At 33.6% G+C, this 25,638-nt stretch overlaps 2 protein-coding genes across 3 annotated transcripts in view; one reads left to right on the top strand and one right to left on the bottom strand.

Moving 5' to 3' along the window:
• Positions 1–3,643, top strand: part of Kat60 (Katanin 60) — an 8,800-nt gene extending 5,157 nt beyond the window's left edge. Inside the window, exons 3-10 of the mRNA XM_067277867.1 lie at positions 11–213; positions 288–486; positions 567–767; positions 2,162–2,320; positions 2,395–2,521; positions 2,585–2,713; positions 2,793–2,919; positions 3,140–3,643. Coding sequence (XP_067133968.1) covers positions 11–213; positions 288–486; positions 567–767; positions 2,162–2,320; positions 2,395–2,521; positions 2,585–2,713; positions 2,793–2,919; positions 3,140–3,338 — 1,344 coding nt within the window. The 3' untranslated portion in view covers positions 3,339–3,643. The remainder of the gene's footprint in view (positions 1–10; positions 214–287; positions 487–566; positions 768–2,161; positions 2,321–2,394; positions 2,522–2,584; positions 2,714–2,792; positions 2,920–3,139) is intronic.
• Positions 3,551–25,638, bottom strand: LOC136981559 (BRCA2 and CDKN1A-interacting protein). 2 transcript variants are annotated; one of them, XM_067277877.1, is made up of 8 exons: positions 25,589–25,638; positions 19,273–19,412; positions 19,025–19,099; positions 11,831–11,911; positions 11,667–11,753; positions 4,117–4,298; positions 3,905–4,049; positions 3,551–3,833 (listed from the first exon to the last, which is right to left on the bottom strand). In XM_067277877.1, exons 1-8 carry the CDS (start codon positions 25,608–25,610, stop codon positions 3,666–3,668), a joined length of 900 nt encoding a protein of 299 aa, XP_067133978.1. In that variant the 5' UTR covers positions 25,611–25,638; the 3' UTR covers positions 3,551–3,665. The 2 variants fall into 2 exon arrangements, with proteins under 2 accessions (XP_067133978.1, XP_067133979.1); XM_067277878.1 differs by lacking the exon at positions 25,589–25,638 and adding an exon at positions 22,188–22,294.

The raw sequence follows: 25,638 nt of genomic DNA, 5'->3' as shown, positions 1-25,638 counted from the left end.
TTTCAATTAGATTCAGCAACAAGTTGCGCAAGAGTACGAATTAGTCAAAGATATTCCGACGGTGTTAAACGGTTTCAAGTCGGACAATCATACCGACCGGCCCATCGTTACTCGTCAAACTTACGACGATCCTTCGATCGATCCGGACATGTGGGCACCCCCAATTAATAGAGATCCGGATGTGTGGCCGCCTCCAACTCCCGTGGAGCATAAGTAAATATAAGATTTTAATTGCACCTGTTTATATTTTCATATTCGTTTTAAACGATTAAACAAAATATATCTAGACCGGGACCGCCAATAAGACCCACTCGTCCGAGGCGTTCGGAAGCAGCAAGGCCCTCGGGAGGCAACAAAGCCGGAAATGCCAATAATAGAGCTGCCAGCGACAAGAGTAATAAAAGAGCAACTAACGAAAAGGCTGGAAAGAAAGAAGAAAAAGCAAAGAAAGGTGGTAAAGGGGAGGAATTGTCTAAAGAAGAAAAGGTATGCAATATCAGCATTTGAATATTTTGCAATGAAATTTGTTTGTAGATTATTATTTTCCTCTTTTGATGTTAATGTAGGAGGAAGAACGAAAATTTGATGGTGGTGGCTACGATCGAGACCTCGTAGATATGTTGGAACGGGACATTCTACAGAGAAATCCCAATATTCACTGGGATGATATTGCAGATTTAGAAGAAGCAAAGAGGTTGCTGGAAGAAGCTGTCGTGTTGCCCATGTGGATGCCTGATTTCTTCAAAGGAATTCGCAGACCCTGGAAGGTAATTTTATTTTTTTTTTAACTTGCTTTGTATCATCCTGAAATCTTGCAACTCGAATTTCATCCACTTTAATTAAGATAGAAGGCTGACACTTTCAGGATATAAGTCTGATGACAATGCATTTTAATGATTTAGAGAGTGCCCTACTCCTCCATCCTTTCCATCCTAAACCCTAATAAACATAACCAAATATAGAATTTTATTTTTGTGCATATGTGAATGTACTGTGGTGATGTATATGGTAGAAGTGGAATCATTTCAATCTCAAAAGGCGTAATTAATAAGTTTTTTTAATTTTTCAAAATGTATTACAGGTATCCCTCATACATTATGTAATTCTACAACACTGTGTCACTCTAATATGATTTGAAAATTGGGGATATTCCCCGTACAACACTACTTCCAGTTTCGCTTTAACACGGATCGAGAATTTGTGAAATCCTCCATACAAAATGTCACAATTTTTAAGTATAAACTTCATTATTCAATTTTTTTTTTTTTATTCAAGTAAGCACACATCATCTTCAACTTGCCCATAAATTTTAGAATATTGAAATTTTCAAATTATTTTGTGCTTTTCATCAGGTTTGGTTTAATGAAAACTGACAGGACAAGGAAGAAAAACATTGCCATAACTTTCCTATCAATTAGGTGTCATTGTTGCTTTCAGACTAGCCCTTAAGACTGTCGCTATGTTTTCTTTTTATAGATTAATAACACTTTACTAAATATGAAAATTAAACTTTTTTTTAACCATAGGTATTACTTACCTACAAATGAAACGATCACTCGTACAAATAATGAACGAAACAGTGGTATTTCGGTACTCGAACACAAATTCTGGAAAAAAGTTGTTCTGTACTTGACTGAACAAATTTTTGATTAACAACATATTTTTATTTTGTCATCCGTAAAAAAATTTTTATGACGATAAAAAAAATATGAAAATGTTGCCGATACTTCTGCTGATGAAGATCTACAGAAAAGCCGAGACGAGGATACTTTATAATAAAGAAAATGCCCTCATTTAACTAAAATGAATATTCATGCATAATACAGTACTTTTAATTGTGATTGTTAATTAATTATTGATTGCTTTAATAAACGTATTTTTCTTTGCAAAAGCATACTATTTTTTTTTCCATTACTAACTACTGGATGGTAACCTTATGTTTTACATTAGTCTTGTTTCGTATAGCACAGATTTGCAAAACACGGCACTTTTTCGGAACGTAACTATCGTGTTATACGAGGGATACCTGTATTTTGTTCCAAAGATTAGGACTTCAGTTTTGGAGCATTTAGAAGGGTTAAACTTTTGTATCACTCATAGAATTTTCTTAATTGTAGTTAGTTGTTATTTTCATTAATGTTTGTTATGTTTTATACTTTAGGGAGTGTTAATGGTTGGTCCTCCAGGAACAGGTAAAACAATGTTGGCTAAAGCGGTAGCTACGGAATGCGGTACGACGTTCTTTAACGTCTCGTCTTCTACCCTTACTTCAAAGTACAGAGGAGAATCTGAGAAACTTGTTCGCCTTCTTTTCGAAATGGTACTTTTTCAGAAACTTTAATATTGTTTGTTATGTAAAGATGTTTAAATAGAATAGTGACAATCTGTTTCTAGGCAAGATTCTATGCACCTAGTACTATTTTCATTGACGAAATAGACTCTCTGTGTTCCAAACGTGGGTCGGATTCGGAGCACGAAGCCAGTAGACGAGTTAAATCTGAACTGCTAATTCAGATGGACGGTAAGTAAAAACATCACAAATATAAAATATCTTCTTATGAATATTACAATAAACACTCTTTAGGTATAACAAGTAATAGTGAAGATCCAAGTAAAGTGGTAATGGTGTTGGCTGCTACTAATTTCCCATGGGACATTGACGAAGCCCTGCGTAGACGATTAGAAAAGAGAATCTATATTCCACTTCCCACCAGTAAGAATTTCAAAAGATGAATTATTTATTAACACCGACGATTGGAAGATTACTTATTAAACATTTGTCTGCATTTCAGGAGAAGGTCGAGAAGCGCTGTTAAAAATTAATCTTAGAGAAGTGGAAGTTGCACCCGATTTAGATATCACAGACATAGCAGCTAGCTTGGATGGATATTCTGGTGCCGACATAACTAACGTTTGCAGGTATGCTTTTTGCAAGTTCTTTCCTCGTAATCTTATTACTGTGAGGATGTCATTTTGTGATAGACAAGTAAACCCACTTGTTTATTTTGTCAGTATGTTAAATATTACAATAATGCTGATCCATTCTTGCAAATTGCAACAACAACTTAATATACCTACAGACATTCTCACAATGGCACCACATAGTTATTATACTGCAATCTTTCTTAATTTTAATTAGGGATGCATCCATGATGGCAATGCGGCGGAAGATAGCCGGACTTACACCCGAGGAAATTCGCAATTTGGCCAAGGAGGAATTGGAACTGCCAGTCAGCCCCGCAGATTTCGAAGAGGCTATCAGAAAGATAAACAAATCCGTCAGCAAGGAAGATCTCGAACGTTACGAAAAGTGGATGGCGGAATTCGGTTCCACATGATGCACCATTTTACATAGACAGATGACTATAAATATATTTTGTGGCATGAATGTATTTTCACACCAGTTCCAGGGAACAAATTCCTTAATGTTCTTCAAACTAAAATACTTAGTTACACAATAACCAATACTAAACAGCATGGCCTCTGATACGGCACTGCTAGAAACTGCCTACTGTTAACATAACAAAAATCCTTAATACACAGATTAATATAATTTTCTAACGAAAATATTTATTTGTGGTGGTAAATCATTTGCATACATATAAATTATATAAATTCTAAATAAAAAATTTTATTTTACAAATTACTGTATGTTTATAAGCAGTTTACAAAAATTCAGACTGCAACTTCTGAATCACAACATCCAGTTTTGGACCGGACATCAATAATATCTTCCGGGAAGGTTTCCATTCTCCGTCGTCTTCGGACCATCCTCCCATCATTACCGTGTCGGATTCGTTGGCCACAGAATATTCAAATTGAACTTCGGCTTCCTGTAAAAGCAATCAAAATTGTCATTGAAACAACAAAAACAAACCCTTTGCAAAAGCTTACGAAAACCTACTTCGGCAAAGAATTCCTCTTCCGCATTTGCAAAAATGATACTTTCGTCTTTCTTTGCCATTTTCTGGCGATAAATCTTACTTATTAACAAATAATGTGAAAAATCAAATTTCATATTTTTATCAACAGCCTTTTTCATGTCCATCCTGAAAAAGATGCTCTTAATTATAATTAACAATATTTATTGATCAACATTACTAAAATATCAATTACCTAAGATTTTCGTAGAGAGGTAGAGCAATTTTTGGAGGGATGTTCATAAACCGTTCACTCAGTATAAGACCCACTCTAGCATTTGGATCTTCCAGAATGGAGATTAACTTCTTTCCTTCGGGACCCGCTCCCTTGCAGTGATTCCCGAGAAACGACCGTATCTGACTCACGCAGTTGACGTCCTGTAATTTATTCAAGACATCAAACTAAGACAAAAATCGTGCTCCTGTTAATCTTATGTGTTTGCCTAGTTCAAAGTTTCATCTACAATATTAGCATGTAGAACAGTATGTTATTTATTTATAAGTATACTTAATTTTTTGGGATATAGAAAAACTCGACGATTTTTCAAGTTTGATTTAGTATTCTCGACTTTTGATTTTCTGTTCAAGTAACATTTAATTAATTAATAATGCCTCGTGGAACAACACTTGATGATTTCATCTTGTGTTAAAGTCATTAAGGTACTGTACATAGCAGCTGCAATAAATAGATCAGTTAATGCCGTACAAAATGTTTTTACGAGAAAAGAAAATTACAGACAAATCAGACACCCAGGAAGAGATGCTAAACTGACATCGTGGGACAAAAGACGGGTTTTCAAGCTGTTAACAAGTGATGGAATATCCACAAGACATTTGAACAGTGAGCAGCGCTGCAATTTATCTCATATAACTGTATGGAAATGCACAAAAGAAAATATTATTATTAAATACTTAAGGATGAAATCAAAGCCAAAATTAACAATTAAGCATAAGGAAGCTAGAAAAGATTGGGCCAAGAAAAAATGTCACGAACATTCGAATGGAGAGAAGTGGAATTTAGATGGTCCCGGCGGATTTTCATATTGGCACAAGTGGACAACATGGCGGAGGACTCTGATGGTGTGGTCTGTTTGCCATTACAATTATAGATGGAAATACATAAATCTCAAAAATACCAGGAATTATTCAAGCTATTATTAAGTAATTTGGTATTAGAGATAGACATTAGATACCATTTCTTATTAATTTAGATAGAAGATGGCACCAATGTCTACCTCTAATACCAAATTACTTAATATTTCATTATTAATAATAGCCAGATTAATTATGGTGATCGTTTGGTTTAGTATCAATGCCTCAGGCATCAGGATATTTATTACATTTAAATACCAGGAACTGCTCTACAATAACCTAATTATAGGAGGAAACAATTGGAAATTTCAACAGGACATTGCTCCAATTCACAACTCGAAATCAACACAACATTAGTTTTTAAATGAAAAAATAGAGGGTCAATTAATCACACGAATAAGTCCAGACATAAATCCAACAGAAAATTTGTGGAGCATCTTAATCAGAATAGTCTATAAAGAAAACAAACAATATCAAATTCAATACTGTTAACTGAGACACTAGAATAAAGAGGAAAGGATAATAAATTGATTGGAATAATGGATGCCTGGGGCTCAATCACACTTCAACATCAAATACAGTGTTTAGTCTTATTGAAGCTAAAGGGAGACCAATTGATTACTAAAATTATAAATATCTTAGTTAAAATCTACATTTAACAATAAAAAATTTTATCTTAATATACTTACATATTTAAAAACACTGGGCATTCTATATGATCATAAAATTGGTTAAAGAATACTTTATGCCAAACTTGCCATTTGTAAAATTGACAAACACTCCGTTTTCCCGATTAAGGGTGGATGCGCACGTGCAGTACGGCAGTGAAAAGTGGCAGAACGACATCGCCTTTTTCGCTGCGGAAGTTAGAATTCAACCGTCTTTTGCGGCAGCCGCCACCAAGATGCATTTCTATTGGCCGAGAACAGTTCGTTTCTCGGTCAACATAGAATTACGCATTGTTTTAATGGCAGAAAATTCAATACTGTTAACTGAGACACTAGAATAAAGAAGAAAGGATAACAAATTTAATTCAAAGGAAAAAACAAACAAATCTTACTCGAAATAGTATTATTGATTTATTGAGAGATCTTAAACGAGGAATAAGTGTATTTTGTACATCAGTTCTTTCTCGATCCAAGAAAATATCTCTTAATCAAAAATATTCAACAAAATCTTCTAGCTAAATAAAGCGAGCCATTTAAAATGAAATTTGTAAACACAAGGATAATGGCATTGTCGGTATCATTCTCTATCTTGAACATGTGTGCGTGTGCCAAAATCTAAACAGATTTCCACTTGTGTTTAAATTTTGTGCTACTGCATAGAAAAGATGCATTTGCAGCATCGCTTTTTGTTGCTGCGCCGTACGTGTGCATCCACCCTTAGGATTCAAGTATGTCTAAAGTCTTTTATGGAGACAGATGTTGCATTAAAAAAACTCGCTTCCCACTCCCGCTTTTTGTCAGGCTGGATATGACATTGCTAGGTAATTGTCTCGGTATTGATAAATATAAGATGCTGCTTCACCAGAGCAAAGTACAGGACATCTAAAATTTGATTGTCGAATCCAGGTAATGGCCATAACCTTTTTTGTTAATAGAAATTCTTGTTATTTATATCAATATTTTTTCTAAATTTTGGTTGTGTGACATTTCGGATGCTGACACACAACGTCGTCCACACTGGTGACAAGCAGCCTTTTCCGGATGCCGGTCACATGCATTTTTTCTTAAGATGCCAGCTTTTTAAGCCTGCAGAGATCCAACATACTTGATAACCTCCAGTATGTTTGGTACTAAAATAATGTGTTAATGACATGCAATTTAATAATATATACTTTAAGTTTGGCCAGTAAAAAGATGAGAATAGTTTGCACGTTCTTTGTCAGAAAAGAAAATTATACTGACAAAACTCTGAGACTGCAAATTAGGATTTCAAGGGCCACATGCAACCTACAGGTTTCTCACACTGGTCTATACATTTGGTGTGTAAAAGCTGTGTTAAAATTTTCAGATATGTGACACATGCATTTTATTGATCAACAAATGGTCAATAAAGCAAGATCATTGACAACTAAAGTTATATTCCAAGTTATTTATCCAGGTGTATGTGATCTGAATAGCCATAGTATTGTTTACTAAATTATATACATCATGTCTATACAAATAAGAATAATTCTTGTACTGAAGGTATATTGTTATCTTTAGTACTTTCATATCATGCAGTTATCTACAAATTTTGGACATGTAAACTTTGACATTTTATAATATATACATATACACCAAGTGTCCCTTATTTTCTAATTTCAAAATTTTTGTATGCCCACCAGCCCATATTTTTTCCTTTTGCTCAAAAACATGTCATTATTTAATTTCTTGGTTATTGATAAATATTAACCTTTGACACATTGATGCTCAAGTTGGCCCAACTTGAGCATCAATGTGTCAAAAACGCATCCGGACATGCTGCACTTTGCTCGGGTCTGGATTGGTTATTATGCACTAAGCATTGTCAACTTATGTTTAGTTTCCAGCTGTGTTAATGTTAGTTTAAAGGTGTACAAATACAGTAGAGAGTCGTTAATCGGAATCAATTGGGAACTGGGGTTGTTCAGATTAGTGATTTGTTCCGATTACCGATTATGTACGAAAAAATACATTAACCTGTCCGACGTTCAAATTTTTCTCCGTCGCGTGTCGCTTCGTGTTGAATTTTCGTCGATTTTAAGCCTAACGAAAATTTTTATAATAATAATCGAGGCTATCGTATCGTTAAAAATTATTTCTTTATTTTGTACAAACAAAATAAATATATTGAAGAATATAAAAACATGAAAATTATACTTTAGAAGTAAATCTAGTATCAAAAACGTCCGATTCGGCACGACACAGTCCGACTGAAAATCGTTCCGATTAACGACTCTCTACTGTACATCCATGTCATACAGTCCCAACGATAGTGTGTTTTGGATAGGAAACTGGAGGCAAATTGTCATCAAATAGACAAGTGTTGCCCGTTTTATTTTACAACATATGAGAGGTTAAGCTAACTATAAGTATAAATGAGTGTGTGAATCTTGTAGCTTGTGAGTATGTGATCTGTTGAGAAAAAGCGATAAGGCTTTGCACCAAGCTTGATGGATGGAAAGAGCAATTTATTCCCTAAAAATATTTCTCCCGAGGTCAGAATTTAAATTATCCATCAGTGAAGAGGAAACTTTACGTGATACGGTATAACCTCCAAATAGCAGACACTGTCGAACCGAGAAGTTCGTCTGCTATTTACGGGTGTCCACTATTTGGAGTTACGTGCCAGCAACCATATTGTATTTTAACCTGGTCGTTATAAAGCGAAGAATACAATGGATTATGAAAATCAAATTTGCAGTAGGAATGTGAAAATACCAGAAAGTATACATAGTGTACTAAAGTAATATATTATTTAATTATATATTACTTATCTTTTCAGCTGTAAAAATCACATTTTAATTGAATTCTAAACGGTAAACAGATTGCATAGGATACTTTAATTAAATGGAACATAGAAATTAGGATGAAATGTAAACACTGATTAATTATTAATTCATCAAAAACAACCTGAATGGAAGGAGGGAAAAAGGTGGGTTTAAGCAATGAGAGTTTGAATATTGAGTTACAAAGGCAATTTGCTAGCCACTTCAAGGGGTAAGAAATGTATTCAGTGTACTTGCATTTACAATGTCATTTATGATCTAAGTGACTAATAGAATTCATTATAGTGATTTTTCTACTTTGTAGTTAATTGAGGTGGTGTAATTTTTCGAACACTTGCTTTTTTCAATAAATGATTTATAAAAAATTACTTTAGCCACCACAAAGCTGTTAAGATCATAAATTACATCATAAATGCAAGAAAATCGAACATCTTCCTACACTTTGTATTATGGAGTCAATTTGCCGACCACTTTAATCTTTGAATTTTCATCAAAAACGCTGTTACCTTAACCTTGAAACTGATTCTTTTTTGTTACTGCTGTACTACAGTTCCTGTTGAATGAATGAATAACTTCAGAAACGTTAATGGTTTCTCAGTGACAAGATTAATAATGTTAATATGTATAATGATAAATGGTGACAGAACACTAATCTGGTTAAGTTGTCAAACAGATAATGAATATTGTTAGGCTTTTTACAGCATGCCCCCTCTGTTTCTATTTTAAGCCAGTCCCTATTCAATGCCTACAGTTAAAATTCATCCTCTGAACTGATTCTTTGTTTTAAAATATTTCATACATAATTAATTCTTTCAGAATATTGAAGGCGAGACCGTGTTTTCATAAAGTAGGTTATGGACGACGGTGTCCATTATATAGAGGTAAATATTACAGATGTCCTATTTGAAGGGTCTGGGGATTATGAAAATGTTCGTTAAGTAGCAGTGTCCATTAATGGAGGTTTCACTATTTCTCTGTTATAACGGTTTACATTAAACCATGACTTAAGTGCAAAGCATCTGTAAAAGCCCCTAATGAAGATCTCTGTTTCTTGATTAGGGGCTTTTATGAAGGGAGTGACACAACTAACGGTCCTTCAGATAAATACAAGTGTTGGTTATGCTTCTTTAAAGCTGCTGTAGAAACGGTTGTCTCTCTCTGACACCATTGACCTTCAGACCAAAAATAAAATGTTGCTCAGTTTGAACAGAGAACATTGATTTATGGGGGAAAGAAATGGATAGCAAATTATTTGGTAAATTTAATTTCTCTTCACTGTAGTAGCATACTTTTATTTACCATTTTGTCTCATTGATTTGTTAAGCTAAGGCTCCACTAATGTAAAAACCCTCGCCGTAAATACTTTTAATCATGTGACCTGTTTGCGCTTGGATTGTGGTGGAGGTCTAGTCCACCACAAGCTCCACTAGTAAAGTTTTTAATTTGACGGTACGTCAAATTAAAAACTTTACTAGTGGAGCTTGTGGTACTATGGAAGTTACGGTTGTATAAGTGATATATCGATATAAAGACAATGATTATATTCTACGAGTTTTTCTGTACTATAATTACAAATGTAAAAATAATATCTTTACTTTCATATATTAACTTTTATCATCATATTTTTAAGATACTATATTGCACTTATACACTTAGCTTTTTTATTATATACTCATCTAAATTGAAGGATTTTCCTTTGACTGCCCATATCATGTGTTTTAGGCATCCATTATTATAATCGGGATACCTCTTGTCATAGATACATGAATACTTTCAGGTGTTTTTGATAAATCTTTCCCAAATAGCCACGAGAAAACGTACATAAAAGCTCATTTTCCGCCATTTTCTCGCCATGTCACAACGACATAGACTCTACTGACTTCTGACTGATTCACGGTACCATTTTACGGACATATTTGCGTCAAAAGTCAAACACTGCTCGACTTGCTTTACGTTCGTTTTACGACCTGTTCCGGCATAAAGTATCACAGCCACGTGATTAAAAGTATTAACAGCGAGGGTTTTTACGCTAGCAGAGTCTCGGCCTTACCCATTTTAGAGAAAACAACCAATGACTGTATCAATTCATAGACGATTCTTTTCTCGCTACAATAAATACAAATTTTCTCCAGGAATGTCTTTCAATGTGGAAAAACAACACTTTGTGTTAGCAGCCCAAAGGACAGTTAAGAGCTGAAAATGCCTCCACCGAAAGAGCTGTTAAATTATTGCCAGATTTTCACGGATTATTGATTGCGGATGAAGAACAAAAGGAGTTTGTGTTGCATTGTGTGCAAGACCATTGAAAGCTATATCCAAATTGCAAAAAAAGAAAAAGAAGCATTGAAGAGATTATGCACAGCAATTTCTAATCTTGTAATGAATGTTACAGATGACTACTATATCAAGAACTTAATAAAATGTTATTGATTTTTACTGTTGCTTAAATATCCCCACGTAACCATTCCTCCTATTCGAGTTTTGCACTCATTTCGGCACAGGTTAACGTCATCTCGTCGAGACGAAACTTCATACTCGAGTAATTCTGACCAAATGCAAATAGTTTAGGGAGTGGCCATAAACATTTTGACATGCAAGAGGCTGTATTCTGAAGTTGAATTTGTGAAGCCATAACGTTTAAAGTGCAAGTCACTTTTGGTGTTTAAAATGTTATGATTTATATTTACATCATTTTGATATTCCAGAGAATTTGTAACCTAGCGAGTTTGTGTTTTTTGGTATTTACAACATTGTGGCATTGCATGCTTCATATATAAACATCACTAAGCCCTATTTATTAATAATAAACCAAATGATTGCCATAATTTGGTACTAGAGATAGACATTAGGTGCCATCTGTTATTTAAACTAATAGTTATAAATAGAGATAAGGCCTGACTCAGAGGTATAGCCTTATAGTTATAATAATTTATTAATTTTGAGAAGAGATAGTACCTAATTATTAATAGTAGCAAAAAATAGCCAGATTAATTATGGCAACGTTTGGTTGTAAACTTCGAATTAGAACAATAATATTGGGTGTGTTTAGGTGACAAACAGCTAAGCATGTGGGTCAACAATACAGTTAATTTCATATAAAACCGGACCAGGTGTTTTCTTTACTTAATGGCTGCTTTTAAATGGCGAGCAACTTTGTTATATTAATTAACAATGTTTACCTTTTTGTCTGTTATATTAATCACCGAAATCATTCCAAAATCTTCGTCGTCCACGTCGTCGTCCTCCTCCTCTTCTCCAATCTCTTGCTAAGATTTCACAAAAATTTATTTAATTGTTTGATCACGTTGCACCTTTAAAAATCATTATAAAATCATATTTTTACCTTTATTACACTGCTAACATAATTCTGTTGAATTATCAATTCGCTCAGTTCTGACAAATTGATGTGAGCTTTCAAGAAGAGCTGAAAGAAAAAGATAAATTTAACAAAAGTCAAAACTTAATTACAAAGTACCAAATAAAATTAGCCAATCAAAAATTAAAAAATCAACAATGCAAACAATATGCTTATAGTTTATGAATATCATTTCCAACAGTAACAATAGCAGAAGAAAATGACTGCTTCAAATTGCATTTTATCGGCTTATGGCCAATTGCACGATTGCCATTTAAAGTACAGAATAAATGCAACTTTGTCACTTATCTAAGAGAATAAGATTGCTTATTGTCCAAGTTACTTTGACTTGACAACCAGAAAAATTCTTACCACACATCTGCATTATCAAGAGCAACTGTAATCAAAATAAAGAAGTAAAAAATTGGAGAAAGCATGAAACAGATATAGACAAAAATTCATATTAATAGATTTGATAGCTACTATTGTACTTTTTAACAAGAAACGATTAAGTAAATCTTATTTATGTAGTAGTTAACTTTGACAATTAATGTAAAACTGTACCTTTGTAAATATCAAGTTTGAATTTTGATTTAAAATCACCACATATTGTAAGATCTGTTAACAGAGATGGCCAAGATATCACTCTGCATTCTGGGACACAGATTTGAGTTCAAGTAAAACCTCAAATTTTATGGGCTATTTGACAGATATGACAGCCTATACCTTACCAACTAGAGTTTGTCACGTAATATTGATGTAATTAAAATTAATTTTGATATTTTTTGATCGACGATATATGCCGATATTCGACGTTGCCTTTACGGCAAAAATACTCGATTGCGGATACGTCGTTCTGCCATTTAAAAACACGGGCTGCTCTCATTTCCAAAATTTGTTTTTATTTATATTATTTAATTTTCATTAGTTGACAATTACTTTTTAATATATTAACATCTTACTGTTTTAAATATAACTTAATCCAACAAAAACTCAACCAAACACTCCAATCCATTTATGTTTTGTGTACTTTTACAGATAAAAACATTGAATCTGTTGTTACTCTTATTTACATACTGTAATTTGATATATTTAATTCTAATTTCAACATTTTTCTTTATCTTATTAATTATTTTGCTTGTTTGGATAAGGCCACACAACACGAGCAATCTATCGGAAGGTTCTCACCAAGAGGACATTTGTAATCTATGGGAAACTCTCTCCTGTTTAGGTGTTACACATATAAGAAAACCCCGAAAATGCCACCCGGCTAGCCCACCGATTGGGTATTAACCCGATCGGTCACAAAGCTTCCAGGAACAAAGTAATGATGTAAGAAGTAGACCACACGTTGAAGAGAAAGTGAGTTATGATGTTGCCAAACAGACAGGTAGTTAAAATAAAGTATTTAAATACCTGTTTGATGTCCATTATTAACATTCTTAGAGCAAACTGGACGTGCAACAATTTGATACAAAAACACACCTGATTGACTGCTAGTCGGTTTAATACATTATAAATGTTTTTGACTTATTCACAGTCTTCCTCAGTTAGAATCTACAGAAATGAAACAAATTAACAGATTGAATACAAAACTAGCATTTTAAAATTAAAAGAAAACAAGATACAAATTTTCTGAATATATTAAAAATTGTAGGATTTTTAGTATATTCAGAAATTATAAACCAAAAGAAATTATTCTACTGTACCAGGAGTCTACTCTATCTCACTGGAAGACCAGAGTTTTCAATGAAAGCTTACGTACACGGGAGCCATTGTGCAGAACCAAAAGTAATGCTCGAGGAGCATTAATGTACAATTAACAAGAAGAACACGAATAGCACAGTCTTGGTGAACTGTGCCGGGCAGCAGGGAAGACGCAGCAATAATCAGACCTACTGGAAATCCTAACAATCACTGTCATTTGGAAATGGTAAAAGCATTCAAAGCTCTAGAAAACAAACATGCATAACTTTAACACATTGACTGCCACGGTACTTTTCGGGATTCCGGTGTAAAAAGCCAACTTAATTTAATTATACAGTAGAGCATCGATTATCCGACCCCCGATTAACCGACTTATCGGTTAACCGACCGCGTTCTAGTCGGCAAATTCAAATGTCCGCTAGTGATGCGGCGCTACAATATTTGGTTACGTCTTGGCTACTTTAATATTATTTTTGTTAAATTTTTGCATGTTTTAGCTGGCAGCACTGGCTCGACCATGAAAGGGAGGCTAGTATTTAAACCAGGCCTAATACACTATACTAATAATGTATTTTTTCATACTTTTCGGTTATCCGACCAACCCCAGTCCCCAATTAAATCGGATAATCGATGCTCTACTGTATTATATTATTAAAATCTCTAATTATAGTATATAGTAATCATCAAAAAGCATATAGAATGTTCCTTTTTTTTTCTTTTAAATAAAGGTCTTTCGAATTATCTCATAGTTGAATTCAATTATTATGCCCTTATGTCCTTTATCATAGCTTAAATTTATCTTTGTATACTAGTACATTTATCAATTAACAGGACTTATTATACTGGAAAATTATGGATGCAGATATTTAGTCTTACAGATCAGAAATAATATTTTTTATTTAGTTCACCTGTGAACTAAATAAAAATAAGTCCTGTTAATTGATAAATGTACTAGTATACAAAGATAAATTTATCTCATAATTGGCTTAGGTAACAGAAATCTCTCCACTAAAGCCGAACTACGAGTTAATTCGTGCACAGACACGATTCGACCTGCCGCTTCGCTACAGCCGAGTCGGAGATGTGTGTGTAAATTCATTAGTAATAAATCAGATATAGAGTCGAGTGCATCACATTTACGTCCTTTTTAAGTGTGTTGTTTTATACTTATTTTTATAATCAAATTATAAATACCCCAATAGGAATAAGAAAAGACCACCAACTGGAAAACAACTTGATTACTACACTAATCTAAGTGATTCAGAATCCGACGAAATTTTTGGCAAGGATGGTAACGACGGTAGCGATTATGTACCTTCTGAGGATTCGAGTGAGGACGGTGATGACGAAGTCGTCTCCGAACCTGAAGACGAGACTATTCTCAAACCTGACGGCAATCGTGATGCTTCTCGAGCAACCACATCAAATCCAAATGCTAATCTGTGGCCAGAAAATGAACAAAATCCTGTTTGTTTGAAATTGGATACAACAAATCTTACAGTGCTGGTGGACTTATTTTTTTCAGAAGAATTTCTTGCCTTACCGGTCAAACAAATGAATTTGTATACTGCGCAAGAAATTGCAAAACATAAAGATATATAAAATCTAAAAGGGTATCACAGTGGAAAGACATCAGCACTACAGAAATGAAAGTTTTTATTGGACTTGTATTAAAAATGGGCCATTGTTCTTTTCCTTCAACAGAATATTACTGGAGTACAAACAAACTGTATAATATAATGTTTTGGCGATCACGTACGAGTCGAAAAATTGATCAAGTCAAATATATTCTTTATTTCTATATCATAGGCAGCAGGGATCATTTTGGTGTCAAATTTTGGCATTGCTGATGGTCACTCGACATTACAAAATCTTAGTTTCACTTTGGCAACGAGCAGTTCTTGATCCGTTCCGCAATCGGTGCCGGGATATGTTTTCACAGACAAAACGGAACTCTTCCACTTTTGCTGGCACAGAAAATAGTCAATCTGGTTACGATATTCTCCATTGGGAGAAGTCCATGTATATAATCACCGCCTTGGCTGTTCAAACCACGTATTAATCACGGTCATCTGCTGTTCTTGGCAAAACTGAATCGTTCACCTGACTCGTTTCGTTTTGCAAGACCAAATTTTCCTACAATGCAGGATTCTTCCATTTCACCTACTTTCGCGTTGAAATCTCCAACAAGACAGACATCATCTTTTCTTGGTGTTGGACACAATTTTTCTTGGAATTCATTGTAGAAAGCCTCAGTTACTTCTTCTGAATCAGCCAGTGGGTGCATAAACCTGCAGGATCGTAAAATTGTGAGATTTTCCTTTGATATGGATTGCTATGATTCTATCGTCAATTGTTCGAAATCTTTCTACGGTGAAACTAATCTTCTTGTACAGAATGAAACCTACTCCTCTTTGTCGGACGGTATCATTTCCAGAATAGTAGATGATGTAATCATCGGAATTAAAGAATCCACTTTCAGTCCAGTGAACTTCACTGATGCCTAGAAGATCTATCTTCAACCAATTCATTTCATTTTTGATGATGTTCAACTTTCCTACGTGTAATCCGTTCACGTTCCAAGTTCCAATTTTAAATACTTTAGTACAGCACAGAGTTCTCTTTTCACTATGAGCTACATCAGCAGTCAGGTGTCCTTTAGGATTTAGTCTGATTGCATCATCAATGCTCCTGCTACTAATAACAACTCATTGCTCTTCCCCAGATGCTCGATTGATATCTTCTGGCCCAAGGGTTTCACAGGTCGGTACCATATTTGAAACTGTATTTGTAAATTGATCCATAGGGTATTTTGTCAAAATACTGGAGTAGGTTGCTGGGTCTTTCTCCAGGTCTCTAAATAATTTGCTACTTACATTAAAACAGTTTTGAACTTGAACCTTCTGAAATTACTCGTGATACAAAATTTGTTCGACTAATCCATTTGAATTTTCAAATTTGAATGGATTAGTCGAACGAATTTCGAGTGCAACAAGAGAAAATATGCAGTTTAAAATAGAAGCTGCAGCTATTATTCAACTGAAATTGATATTAAGCTTATACTGGTGCAGTCAAAACAACTGTTATTAAAAAGTCAATATAATATTAGACAGTCAGTTTATTCATTCTATTTCTACAAAACATCCCAGTGTATTATATTGATATTAGTGATAATATACCAATATTACTTTAAATTTCAATTTCAACCTTGATTTGACTTTGATATTCCATAGAAAATACATGGCTAACTGATTTGGACTTGCCAACGATGTACTAGTTGCCAGAGAAGCAATACCCTCCATTATATGATTGCTAAAGTGGGAATGAAGGCAGGAAAAGTTGGGCTAAAGATCAGTAACAAAAAGACAAAAATCCTGTTAGTTGGCCAACATGGAAACAGTGCACCCATTGTTATCAGAGACTGGCAAATCAAACAGATGGATCACTTTACATATTTGGCAGCATCCTATGAAATAATGGTGACATTAATGCAGATTAAACTGTCCTTATCAAGACACTGGCTATATTTCAGACTTCAGCTAAGGTGGACATCAGCAAATATTGACAGCACTAAGACAGTGTATTTTACAAAATTATTGTGCTTCTAACTACTATTTACACTTGAAAAATGAGGAAATTAGAAAAAAAAAGCCCAAAGGCTCAATGTATAATATTTATGAAGAATCCTCAGAATTAACTACCTTGATTGATTCATAAATGAGGAAATGCCAAGGAGTGACATAAAGCATACAAAGAACATTACCGTATTTTACGGACTATAAGACGCTACAGACTATAAGACGTACCTGAATTTTGGAGGCAATTTTTCAAAGAAAAAGTGTGTCTTATAGTCCGTAAAATACGGTATGCGGTCATATCTTCCACTTGCCAGACTATTGACATCCACAAATGGTGATATGCTATATGCCACCTGGTAGAAAATGAAAACCCACGACCAACCCATCATGATATGAAGGTGAAGACTCCATGAAGATCTCAGGTTATTAGAACACTGAATGACATTGCAGCTGATAAAATCAGGTGACAGCTTGTTGTCCAATATGCCCAGTTGCACAGATAGAGATGAGAGAGTGTGTGTATGTGTATGATTACTTTAAATAGTTTAATTTCAATGGAAAAACCCTGTCATAATCCAACTACTTCCATTGCAAGCATGACAAAGTTTATAAAACTGTCTTATGACCATTGACAGTTTTATAAACTTTTGTCAAAACATTTTGTCAATGGTCACGAGACAAGTTTTATAAATTTTAATAAATGAAATTCTTCTTACATTAATAATAATAATAAGAATAAAGCTGAATCAGATGAAACCATAGACCATATTCTCAGCTCATGCAACAAGATTGCACAGACTGATTACAAATTGAGGCACAACAGCATCGCCAAGACGATTCATTGGAACATTTGCAAAATCTATGGTTTACCCACCTCAAACAACTGGTGGGATCATAATATCACAAAAGTCACCAGAAATGAGCAGGTAAAAATTTTACGGGACTTCAGATTGCAAATCAATAAAGTTCTAGTGCCCAACACACCAGACATAACCATTATCGAGAAGAAAACAGCTTGGATTATAAACGTCGCAATTCCTGGTGACAGCAGGATTAATGATAAAGAACAAGAAAAAATTACAAGATACATGGACTTGAAGATTGAACTCCAAAAATTGCAGCACAAACAAGCAGCAGTACCAGTGATTATCAGCACACTGGGTGCCATTTCCAAAAACCTGGGGCAACACTTAAAGCAAATTAACATTGAAGTTGACAGATGTTAATTTAGTTAAACAGTTGCACTACATGGGTCTGCAAACGTTCTACACCGTTACATTACGACATTGGGAAGAACCCAATGCAAATGTTAGTCAACACCAACATGTGATCTGTTGTTGTGATTCGTCTAATAGAAATAAATTATTGAAAATTAAGACTATACAAAGTTTGAGTCCTTTTACCTATTTATATTGTTTTTATTCCAGTCCAGGAACCACAAAACAACCAGCGATTAGAAGTAAAACTTTCTAAAAGTAACACACAAATACACACAATTAAAATGATCTCAACAATTCTAAACTGCTTGAAAATCCACCAGAGGACTCTCGGCTTAAGTGCGATTATATAATGCGAGTGCCGACGTGAAGAATTTTAACGATTTTTAATGTTCGTAGACGTCGTAACCTACAAAAAGAGGTCGACGTCGAGATCATTTTTAATCGAGTGTAAGTTTTTTGATTGTATTCGTCTGTTATTTTTAGAAGTTTTACTTCAGATCACTGGCTGTTTTGTGGTTCCTGGACTGGAGTAAAAAGGATATAAATAGGCAAAAGGACTCAGACTTTGTATAGTCTTAATTTTCAATAATGAAATTAGTCAAAATAATCCTGGACTTTATGTACAGAAATAAATAAATAATAATAATAAAGTATTACTAATAAAAGTTCATTCAAACCTGTTGTAATAATCTTTTTATGCCATCAATATCTGAATCATCCGGTGTTATCGCTTCAAAATTAACTTCGATTTCCTAAAAACAGAAACAAACTCAAATATTAACCCAAAGTTATAATAAACAATTAAAAGTTTATATTTTCAAATTTGTACCAGTCATCATAATTAGTAATTGTGTAAGTCGATACAAACAATTCTAATTTCGTAATAACTATGCAATCATCAACACATCTCAATAATATGGCTTACTTTATTGATCATTTCATCTTCTGACATCTCTTCATCTTCATGTTCATCATCATCTTCATCTTCTTCTTCTTCTTCCTCCTCTACTTGCATATTCTCTTTTTCTTCTTCTTCCCCTGCGATTTTTCTACTTTTAGCCATATCTAAACACGAAGTAAAACAATATGTAAACTCCACCACGTGTCTTTACAACGCGCATGTATGACTGTTGCCAACTCAATTAAGATTGGTTAACGTGAATAGCCCAAATATCGCCAAAGTTTTATAAGTTCTAAATTCGTTAGCATTCTTAAATTTGATATTAATCAAATATATAAAATTTCATATTTTGATTTAAATAAAATACGCTGGAAAGCGCGATTCTATTTGTTTTACATTGAATATTTTTAAGATTATCGTTTTAAACTCTCCGTTCTGTGGTCACTAAAGCGCGATTCACACTGGACGCGAAGGGCGCGAAACGTAACGAAGTGGAGAGCTAACGAAGAAACGTGAGAGTATGTAACCTCGTGAAACGAGTTAAAATTTTTTATGTCAGCCAATGGGAGTATGCGACAGCTAAACGCGTTGGCAAGCGCAAGTTAAGCGCGATTTACGCCGCGCCTTTCGCGCCCGGTGTAAATCGCGCTTAACTCGTAAGAGAACTTTTTTAGCAAGTTCTTTTTGAGTTCGGCCAGACCCACAATGGAGCGGCCGAGTGGTGAGAGACCCGACATATCCAGAATGACCAACTCCAAAAAATTCCTGTTGTTTTACTGATCCGTCCGATTCTGAATCCCCCAGAGCGATAATGTGCCACCCTAACCTCTCTGCCTCCGGCCGTCCCGGGTTGAAGGATGGAACACAATTTATGTGGCTTATAAAGGGGGGTTTTTTTACTCCGAGTGCTGCTGCTACTAATGGCGGAAATGTAGATAGTAAACAACAAACTGTATCATTAATGTCGTTTTTGAAAACGATCAAGAATCACTTAATGACGTCATTGAAGACCGAACGGGTCGAAATTTTTTGGAGAGAGACTCCGTCTTTCACTACTTGGCTGGCCCATTGCTAGCCTGGCCGAATCCGCAATGAACTTACTAAAAAGGCCTTTTAGTGCCACATTATAGAAGTTATTCAACATTTAAAAATGAACTAAAATCGTAAGAAGCTAGTTTGAAATAAGAAGAAAAGTTTATATTCTATTACATTGTATTACATTCTTATATGCATAAAGGAAGGGTTACGTAGAAAGAACATGCTACTAAATACAAATACAATATTTATTTAAATTAAAATATGTTTGGTTTGTGAGTATAGATGTAATAAAATGACTCTCGTTGTTTAAGCTTTTACGTTATTATTTCTTAGTCTATACGTTTTTACAAGAAACAAAATTATAGAAGAGAATTTCATTAGAGAATTATAGACACTCTTTGAAGTTAATATAATTTTTTGATTTTATATAATTTGATCATAATAATATTAATTTAAAAGATCAAAGATTATTATATTCTTTGGGACATCACGAAGTGTTGACACTAGGCACTGGACTTTTTCACATCCACTTTATTTTCTTATGTACTTTACAGTGTTTAATTAGAACAATTACTTTAATTGTTCTAATTGCCAATACGCCTTTCGGGCAGGTGTCCTTCATCTGTTCTCTATAGCAATTTTTATTCTATTGTCGACGTAGATAAAACCAAAACACTACCGTATACAGTAAACTAGTTGAAAATTCTGAAAACTCTCTGTAATTCCTATTTAAAGAATTACTTGCAGAGTTCCATTTTCTACATTGGATACAGTACCAATAATATTGCACATACCACCAGACAGCAGCCATATACTGCTTAACACAAGTTTAGCACTATGCGAATCCTCCCACAAACTGCATTTCTACATTAGCACAAAGATCAAAAATTGTTAGATGTTTCCATCTTTAGTGACCAAATTGAAATCGCGATGATCTTATAGATGTATAAGATCACGATTTCAGTTATTCTATAGTATAGAACATCCGAAAGTTATTATTTGTAGATTGAAATTAAACTATCATCATCAATACCAGAACTGAATAAATTAATGAAATTAATAAATATTTTTCTATTTATAATACAAAACTCAAAAGCAAGAGTAAGGCCACGAAAGCATCATAGCTCGACTTATGACGAATGGTGATTAAGATCACAGTCTATCGCTCTAGATAGGTACCAATCCGTCCCCGATTTCCAGGAACAGTCCTCGTTATAGACCCTCTGGAAGAGACCCCGGTTTTCTTCCCGGAAAGGAGAACTTGCCCCAGTTTTTTCGTTTCCTTGTGATTACTATAATATTATCGCTGCCAATTTTTCTGCCAGAGGAAGTGTCCAATGTCTTCGGGATTACAGGTAATTTTTTATGAAGTAAATAGCTATACACCTTATTGAAAGAGAGCTATTTGATTCAAGCGAGCGAGTACACTTCAAAATTGAAATATTTCGGTCTCAGTCATGCGTAGGTACTGTACAGTACCCATTTGACAGTACTTATACATGTAGTCTGCTACTATGTACCGTAAAAAGTGACGATTGACGTGTGTCCCCGGATTTGCCGAAAAAATCCGGTCACTCAACTCTATGGAATCTGAAATCGAAACAGGGAGAACACAGAACCTTTCATGGACGGTCTGTCCGGGATATGTCATGATTCTCCATTTCTCATCACCCTGCCACCTCGATCGGGTAGACTGGTAATACTGGTGAAGAATATTATTTATCATTATACGTGAAATAGGTTTAAAAAATAATTTTTTGTTTCTTTGTGAGGAATCAAACGTCTTTTTGCTTGTTCTTACATCTTTTCATTCAGTGTTTATTTTGGAGATTTTGTTTAAGGGTGATTACTCCACACTACTGACCGAAAATACGAAAAAAAAAAAAAAAAATTAAACTTACCACATGGCCGGATAGCCGAGTGATTAAGGTAACAGAGAACCACTCCAGAAACCCGGGATTCAATACATAAGCGTCGAAATGTTTGGGGTTGGGCCTCGTCCCTTATACCCAGCCGCCCGATTGTGGGTGTGGCCGAACTCATAATGGGCTTGTTAAAATGGGAAAGTTACGCGGACAAATCATCTGATTGGAAGAAAACATCAACTGACCACTCAGAGAACACGATTTAAATAAAAAGATGAAACATTCCAGTCAATCCACGAAGACACTATATTGACACTTACTCCATTATAAATTAAATTGATTATTTTTAATATATATAATTAGTTTTGTAAATAATAAGAATCGAAAAATAAGAAACATTTTATACGATTAAATTAATATATGAAATTCCTAGTAATTTTTGATGATTATAAAAGGAAAAACAAGTGACGTAAAGCCTTTGACGAATTCGTGTGACGCAATGACACGGTTGTGAATTTGACGTCATTACTCTATAGTTGCAAACGTAATAGGAACTAATTATTTTATAACAGCTGATAGCTCTATCCGTTAGAAAATAACATTAACTTTTAAATTCTGAAAATATTTATTATTTCAGTTACACACTGAACAATTATATAGTTACTTCAGACGATTTTAATTTAAAGTAGTCTCGAGTTAATTTTGCATTTATTATTATTATTTTTTAAATAAATAAAATATAAATTTTTATATATTTTTCATGAAAAGCGTATTTATTAAAATTAAATTATTTATATAAATTATAATTTCCAATAAGAGCACACCTGAAAGATTTCCATCCTCCTTTACTGGAACTATCAAGGAAAGGTTCAGAAATATTCTGGTCATTCTGGGGCACTGAAAAGCCTCCTCATAATGCCCTAGGTCCACTATTGCGTTTTATCGGAAAATCGCCATTTTAAGTCGCGAGGACGGATCGCTTTCGGACCCAGGAAATTGGCAGATATTGAAAGGTACAGCAGGTACAGGCACGATTCTACTTTCTGCACGTAATTAGATTGTAAAAGTCATCTATTAACGTACGGTTCAGAATTTGGAAAGTTGAATTCGTTATTTTTGTACGAAGTTTTAAAATTTGTACACCGAAAAGCATTTTCAACGTGGTTCGCAAAGGTTCTTCTAAAAGATGAAGAAATCCAATAGTAAAACCTTATCTCAAATCGAAATTTACCGGCAAAAGCTTTCTGATAATATGCGATCTCACGATACATTTAATAAAAATATACTGTATACGTGATCATCTACTTCGTATTGTGTAAACCCGACTCGTACGCCATTGATGCTTGGATCACCTATATTCCGTCACTAAGCAAATTATTTGATCCAGTAGAAAATTTAGTCTTCTTTAAGCTGGGAATTGCACAGAAAGGACCAAGCGTATCATTGACAATATGAATTTTGCAACAAAAACATGACGTTCGGCAATGTTCGGAAACACGAGGTGACAAGTCTCGAGGGTCGTTTCTACCTGGTAATCGTAAATTTTCGCCAATGGAACTAAAGCGTATATCTTTGAGTACCTCGTTGGGGCATTCTTTCGATTATTACCATTGAATTAATAAAATTAAACGTCGTGTTCTATCAACCATCGACGAGAGACCATTTTTTATTTTTATTCTTGTGTTGTAAACAAGAGCCGTACACACGTGATAAATCTACGGGCGCTTATATTAATTTGAATTTTCGGTTAATGTTACCTATGGTTCCAAAATGGCGGCTCGTCTCTGATTCCAGCAAATAAAAGAAAGGAAACAGTGGGGACGCACGTTCTAACCTAACCTAACCTATTCTAATAATTAGTGTAATAATTATGTCCAACAAATTATTAGAATAGGTTAGGTTAGGTTAGAACGTGCGTCCCCACTGTTTCCTTTCTTTTATTTGCTGGAATCAGAGACGAGCCGCCATTTTGGAACCATTAACCAAATTTTCTATAATATTCTCGACAGATTTAAACTATTCAAAAGTACGCCATTTCTTATAGAATTACGTCACTTCTACATCAAACCTGCGATTTAAAATTTCAAATATTTGAAAATAAACGTTTACCACCGTTCACTTTTTTGCTCGATCTTTTAATTTAATCATTTATTATTTATTTACTGATTGTTAAATTTATTAATACAATCGTTAAATTTAAATTCGCAATCAATTTTTTGTATGAAGTAAAAAAATAGGTTAAATATATCTTCTTCTGATTTATAGTAGTATTATATATTACAATGATGTAACTAGTATCTTCAGGCAACTGCCATGAGAAATATATATATATATATATATATGTATATGTAGGCTTATCCAATTGAAAATTTTGAATGTAATCATATAGGAAGCACAGAATCCTGTTCAATCAATCAAATTGTTGACTTTTCTCATACCCTAGAGTCTTTGCCTCTTTCACATCCACCTCCATATTAAAAAGAGTAAAGAAAATATAAGAATTTTACCTTCTTAAACTACATTTTTACATAAAAAATCAACTTCAAAGCCCTAAAAAATGATACAGAATTATTACTCTTAAGCTAATAACAATAGAATTTTGTTGAGTGGTAAACAAAGAGAGGAAATTTTAAAAAAATAATTTAAAAATGAAGGATTAAATAAGGCATTTAATAATAAAAATGTAATTTTTAATCATTTTTAATTTAAAAAATATATAAAATACAATAGTAATTTTGCTTTTAATCCTTTGAATTAATCTTCAGTAATTTAAATATATAAAAAATTCTACCATTAGAAATTTTATGTAGGTAGATATTTAAAAAGAAAAAATAATTTTATCTTTTTATACTAAAAAACATGTTTTTTAATCGTAGATTAATAGGTTAATAACCTGTTAAAATGATGTTAAATAAATAAAACAAAATTTATTAAATTAGTTTTTTAAAAAAATATTTTTATAACTCACGAGATGGCAGCACTAACTTTAATCATTAAATATCGATTAAAGCTAATCGATTAAACCGCAAAACTAAATAATTACAATTATAGAATAAAACCAAAGTTAAGTAAGTTATAAATTATTAAATAAATTTTATTACTACGAAACTATAAATTTTTAATATTTCAATTAATAACTTTAATTTTATTCAACAGATGGAAGCACAGTCTAACTAAGCGATTGTTTTAAATACATTTTTTTTAAATTTTATTACTTACTTTACGTTAATAATATTTATAAAATGAATTTAGAAATTTATTATTGATTTATTTTCGCCAAAAAATGGAAAAAAATATAATTAAATCCGGGTAAATGAAAATGCTAAATAATTAAAATTCATTAATAATTATAGAACGTTTGGTTTAATTATAAGCTTTTAATTATCTATCACACACATCTCAACAGATTTCTATGAAAGGGAGTTCAACGTACTCACCTTTATCTATTCGTTCTTTCATGGTGATGTAGATATATTTATTCTGGAGA

This window comes from Centruroides vittatus, unplaced genomic scaffold (genome assembly GCF_030686945.1).
Source record: "Centruroides vittatus isolate TY-2023 unplaced genomic scaffold, ASM3068694v2 contig_767, whole genome shotgun sequence".
Classification (NCBI taxonomy): domain Eukaryota; kingdom Metazoa; phylum Arthropoda; class Arachnida; order Scorpiones; family Buthidae; genus Centruroides; species Centruroides vittatus.
This window is presented reverse-complemented; position numbering and strand designations above follow the sequence as displayed.